This window comes from Tenrec ecaudatus, chromosome 10, assembly GCF_050624435.1.
Source record: "Tenrec ecaudatus isolate mTenEca1 chromosome 10, mTenEca1.hap1, whole genome shotgun sequence".
NCBI lineage: Eukaryota > Metazoa > Chordata > Mammalia > Afrosoricida > Tenrecidae > Tenrec > Tenrec ecaudatus.
This window is the reverse complement of record NC_134539.1, coordinates 131,392,901-131,398,900: the sequence shown is the minus strand read 5'-3', so window position 1 is coordinate 131,398,900 and position 6,000 is coordinate 131,392,901. Positions and strand designations below refer to the sequence as shown.

Below are 6,000 nucleotides of genomic sequence, written 5' to 3'. Positions count from 1 at the left end.
GGGGTGGGGGAGTTCTCATTCTGCCACTCATTTCTCTCACTCCTCTGGCTCCTCCTCTAGAGGAAGGGTCAGGGCCAGGCTAAGATGGTGTGGTTTGGCACCTCTACAGAAGGCAGCCTAGCCCACATTTACCCTGGGGGCCTCCGGAGCCTCTGAGCGGGAAGGAGGAATCAGAATGGCTCTGGGTCAGGGCTAGGCAGGCAGAGAAAGGTTCCAGTGCTGGATCCTAAAGCCCGGAGAGGGACGGGAGGACCCAGTTGGGTCCTTCCGTAAACTGACCTTTCTGGGGTGGAACTCAGCCCCACAGCCCGCCGGCCGATGGGGCCTGCTGTGTGGGCGGCTCTCCCTCCCCAGGCCCAGGGCCCTCTCCTCTGGATCCCTCCCTGGGTCAGAACTCCGGCTCGCACGTGACCGGTGCGCTAAAGGGACGCAGGGAGGGTCTCGGCCTGGCCGCCGGGCCCTGCAGTCGCGCGCTCCGGCTCCAAACTCCCCACCCCCTGCCCGGGTGAAATCCACAAACTCTTGGGCCCTGACTCCCCATTCCCGAGGGTTGGGGCGCGACCCCCGCCAGGGGCTGTCCCCCGGGCCTGGGAACCTAGACAGACTCTTGGGCCATTCTCCGAGTGGGTGTCAGGCCGCCGCCTCCTCGCTCGCCCCGCCCCGCTGGTCCGAGTCCTCCACCCCATAGGCAGAGGCGACCCTCCCGCCCCTGCGCCCACTCCCGCTCGCCCCGCCTCGGCCCACTTGAATATGTACTCGGGCCCCGGACTCGGGCCAAGCGAACCATGGCCGTGTGCGTCGGGATGCTGCGCCTGCAGAGGCTGTGCGGGAGGGGCCCCGGGGTGCTGGGGGCCCCGGCCGTCCGCGCCCGAGGCTGGCGGGAAGCGAGCTGGCTGGGCGCCCGCCCTCTCAGGTACCCGCCCGGGAGGAGCTGGGGGAGGGCAGCCCCCCAGGGAGGAGGCCAACGAAGGGCGCGCCACCGAGCGCGCAGCAGCCGCCCCTCTGTGGGGTGTGCTCTGGGAAGTAGCAGCCCGCCTGGCCCGCGCAGGCTGGCACAGCGTCCCGCGCAGACCCTGGTTCTGGTCCAAGAGGTGATAGTCTTCCTCTGGTGCCGCTCACCTAGGACCCGGGGTTCGGGCCTTTTGCAGTTTGGTCTGAGTGGGGCGGTGGGCTTTCTGTCTCCCCCAAGTCACTGAACTCGGTGTCTGCCCTCTGCGTGGCCAGCATGGCTGCACGGAGTCTTCTAAGGAGCCCGGTGAATCCTGATCTGTTCCGCAGCGGGGAGTGTGGTTTTGAAAGAGCCCTCGGGGCGCAGTGGGTAGGGTCCTGACTGCCAACGCAAACGGGTGGTTCCAACCCACCCGCAGCTCTGCGGGAGGAAGATGTAGGGATCTTGTTTTCAGACCGATCACCGCCTAGGAAACCCTCCCGGGCAGCTCTACCGCCCTCCTGGGCCGGCCACTGAGGGTCAGAATCCACTCGGGCTTACACAACGGCTCCTCCAGGACTATCTTTCTCTGTCCTGGATGTGAGGGTGGGCTGGGGGCTGGGGGGGCTTTGCTCGAGCTGCCTTCCTGGTGTTGCCAGTCTTAAAGGGCAGGTGCAACACGGCAAGCGCCGCCCTAGGTGGCCTCCGTCCTGTCCTGGTTATCAGGAGCAAGTACTTTTCTCCTCCTGGCCGCCCAGCCAGGATCAGGGCCTGACTTTGGACACTAGGTGGGGTGTGGGCCTGGCTGGGGCCAGCAGAGGAGCAGGCCTGTCTGAGAGAACCCACCCCCCCTCTGGTTACCAAAGCAAAGAAAAGTGGAAGTGGGGCACGTTGGAGCAGAGCTAGCTGCACAGACTTCTCCTGGTTGGAATTCTAGGATGGCAACGTTTGGAACTCAAGGGTTTTGGAAAGCTAGAATGTCCATCGGGCTTAGTTCATCCGTGTGCTAGTTTCCTGGGAAAGCGAGATCTGGGGGTTAAAGCACTTGTTGTGTAGTGGGTGCATTCTTTTATTTTTTAATGTGTATATACTTCTATTACAAATTCTTTTTAAAATCATTTTATTGAGGGCTCATACAACTCTTATCACAATCCATTCATCCATTCATTGTGTCAAGCACATGTGTACATTTTCGCCATCATCATTCTTAAAACATTTGCTTTCTCCTTGAGCCTTTGGTATCAGCTCTTCATTTTCCCCCTCCCTCCCCGCCTCCCTAGTGGGCACATTCTTGCCTTCCTCATGGGAGGCCTGGGTGTGATTCCCTGCAAATTCACACACACACACACACACACACACACACACACACACACACACACACACGGCAGCCACCCCTTGTCGCCGGACATCGGAAGCTTTGGCGTGCCTGTGCTCAGGACTTCAATGCACTGCCGTGGCCCCCAGACTCAAGGGCAGAGGTCTCCTTGCTATCTGTCTTGGGAGGTTCTGCCCACACAGGCAGAGCCAGGAGGCTGGCCATCTGATGCTCTCTGTTTTTTTTTTTTTTACTTAGGCCACGAGACTTGGTTGAAGTGCATCCTGAACTCTGCTCTGATTTCCTAGGGCCCTGTCTATTTGGGATCGGTTCAAATTCCTGCCTATGACCCTGATCCGCTTTCAGTGATGCCATGGTAGGCTTATGCTTCATCACACTGCCAACCACAGGCCTGGCATCCAAACTCACCAGCCACTCCCTGGGAGGAAGAGGAGGCACTGCTCCCGTAAAGATTTACAGCAGGGGCAGTTCCCCTCTGTCCTGTAGGGTCCCAATCGACTCGGTGGCAGGGAGAGGAAGAAAAGCCTGGAGATTTCCTCCCCCCAAACAGCCCGTGAAAACCCCCTGGGGGCCTGCACCAGCAGACAACCCACAAGAGATGGCAGGAAGAGCCTGGGGCCAGGCAGTGCAGGACGTGGGGTCTCCAGAAGTCAGGGTCACTCACAACAAAAGCAGCTAGGCTGGTCAGTCACTGGGGTTTAGATGAAGACATTTGGGTCCTCTTGTGCCTGTGGCTTGCCTTCCCACTGGCTTCCAAACTCCATCACCCGCTAGCCTCCAACCCCACCCTCGCTGACAAGGGGCTGTCATTGAAGTTAGTTTTCAAAAGTACACAAGGTTTGTGACGTTAGTCAGCGCACCTCAATCTTCTGGGCCTTTGACTGTGTTTGAAAAGTATAACCCAAGCTGGTTAGGATCTTTCTTGCTGCAACCTTTAAGTCTGAGAGGGAGAAGAGGCACAGAGAAGCTCTGCCTCTGTGTCAGAAGAAGGAGCCCCAGGGGCGGAGTGAGTTTATGAACTGGGCTGCTGATGGCAAGGTCAGCAGTTCAAAACCACCAGCCCCTCCAAGGGAGAAAGATGAGGCTTTCTACTCTCATCAAGAGGTCCAGCCTCGGAAACCCACAGGGGCAGCTCTCCCTGCCCCATGGGGTCATTATGAGTCAGAATAGACTCTATGGCAGTGCGTTTGGTTGTGGGGGGCCCCAAGCACCTCCTTTGCACAGTCCTACCTCACATGTGGGGGGGACTTATGAGACCCTGGTAGGAAGACCATATCAGAGGGCGGCGTCACGCACTCCGCGGCTGGCACATCAATAATCTCTTCCTATGCACCCTTTTCAAGTGTACGCCCAAGATCCGGAAGATCCTAACAGGTTTCTCTGGTTCTGAGGTTTCATGTAAGTCCATCATCCACGTTGAGACAATCTTTGAGACAGAGTGAGTGTGTGAGACGTTCTTCAGAGTCAATAGCTTCAACAACAGATGACACCCACCCCACCCTCACTCCCAGGCACGGGTTCCTCCAGTCTTTTTTTTTTTTTTAAACATTTTATTAGGGGCTCATACAACTCTTATCACAATCCATACATATACATACATCAATTGTATAAAGCACATCCGTACATTCCCTGCCCTAATCATTTTCAAAACATTTGCTCTCCACTTAAGCCCTTTGCATCAGGTCCTCTTTTTTTCCCCCTCCCTCCCCTTTCCCCCCTCCCTTATGAGCCCTTGATAATTTATAAGTTGTTATTTTGTCATATCTTGCCCTATCTGGAGCCTCCCTTCCCCCCCTTCTCTGCCGTCCATCTCCCAGGGAGGAGGTCACATGTGGATCCTTGTAATCAGTTCCCCCTTTCCAACCCACTCACCCTCTACTCTCCCAGCATCCCCCCTCACACCCCGGGTCCTGAAGGTATCGTCCACCCTGGATTCCCTGTGCCTCCAGCTCCCATATCCACCAGTGTACAACCTCTGCCCTATCCAGTCCTGCAAGGTAGAATTCGGATCATGGTAGTTGGGGGGAGGAAGCATCCAAGCATCCAGGATCTGGGGGAAAGCTGTGTTCTTCATCGGTACTACATCGCACCCTGACTGACCCATCTCCTCTCCTAAACCCCTCTATGAGGGGATCTCCAGTGGTTGATCTCCAGTGGCCTTGGGTCTCCACTCTGCACTTCCCCCTTCATTCACTATGGTATATATATATTTTTGCATGATGCCTTATACCTGGTCCCTTTGGCTCCTCGTGATCGCACAGGCTGGTGTGCTTCTTCCATGTGGTCTTTATTGCTTCTGAGCTAGATGGCCGCTTGTTCACCTTCAAGCCTTCCTCCAGTCTTTATAAAACTATTGCCCTGGTATTTTTCACGATTTTCACTTTTCTTTGTCCATCCCCCCACCCCAAACAGTTTCTTCACTGATGACCGTTGAACGAATTAGTTTGTTTATTCATTTTCTGGTGACCGTTTTTAACACTCGTTCCAAGTGTGTGATTCTTGTGCTTTTTCATGACCATCAACTCAGAACGTGATCACCCAGGTGTGCTTTGAAGGGGATTCAGATTTTGGGGGGGGGGGTCACACACATTTCCTGTGAGCAGCGGTTGCATGTTGTAGCTGGTCCAGATGGGGCATTCGTCTATGCAGATAAGATATGGAAAGACACCCCTACTCCAGAATCAGCCCCCAAGCAAACCCTGGTCCATGCTGACTCAGAGCGACGGGAGTGGAAAACCCAGCTGTTTGTGGTTTCGGACTCTGAAACCGTAGTGCATCGCAGCCGAGTGTGTAACCACTACACTGGGGCTCCTTCATTCCAGAATCAAGACCGCTATTTCACTTCAAAGCCAGTGACTCAAGACTGCCCCTCCCTGTCCTTGCGTTGGCCATCCATTAGGGGTCAAGCACTCGCCCGAGAACTTCTCTCTACAAATCAGGGAAAGGGAGACTCCCTCTCAGGCTGTAGCTGCACGCATGGTGAGTGGCATGTGGGCCGCAGTGCTGGTGTGTTTGGATCATGAACCTCAGGCTGGTGTGCAAGGGGGATGGGGGCGATCCCGGTTCATCCCCCACAAGCTGCCTGGGCTGGAGCTAGAGTCACGTTTCAGAAAAGAGGAAGACCTCTGAGCCAGCTGCCATCCAGCCGATACCAATGCCCACCAACTCCATGTGCGGCAGGGCATAGTTGGGCTCTGGCAGTTGCTGGGCCTGTCTGCTAAGTGTCTCTGGGTGAACTTGACTTTCTGACCTCTTAGTTAGCAGCTCCCGAGTGCATTGACTGTTTGCACCTGCTGGAGGGGTAGAGGGGAGTAAGTCGCTAACTTCAACCAAAGGAGAATATTGCCTGTAGTCCTGTTTCTAAGGCTTTGTTACCGGTGGCTAGCATGCCACCTTCACCAGGGAAGCAACAGAGGCTTATCACGGGGCAGGCACTCACTTGCTGCCATCCAGCCTACGCTGACTCACGGCGACCTCATAGGACAGGGTAGAACTGCCCTCGTGCGTTTCTGAGACTAACTCTTTACTGGAGTAGAAAACTTCCTCTTTCTCCCAAGGAGCTGCTGGTGGGCGCATCCTGAGGCATGCTCCCACCATTCCCTGAACGCCTGGGTCCTGCCAGCAGTCATAGTTCAGGGAGTTCCCCGACCCTCCTTCTCCTAGGCAGCTTCCCGGCCTCCAGCAGGCGCAAAGTCCACCTGCAAGTGGCTGGCCTGGCTCCCACCTGGAGATAATA

At 56.1% G+C, this 6,000-nt stretch overlaps 1 protein-coding gene across 1 annotated transcript in view; it reads left to right on the top strand.

The window, feature by feature from the left end:
• The first annotated feature begins 725 nt into the window (after positions 1-725).
• ACSF2 (acyl-CoA synthetase family member 2) overlaps positions 726-6,000 on the top strand; it is a 29,506-nt gene continuing 24,231 nt past the window's right edge. Inside the window, exon 1 of the mRNA XM_075561627.1 lies at positions 726-913. Coding sequence (XP_075417742.1) covers positions 786-913 — 128 coding nt within the window. The 5' untranslated portion in view covers positions 726-785. The remainder of the gene's footprint in view (positions 914-6,000) is intronic.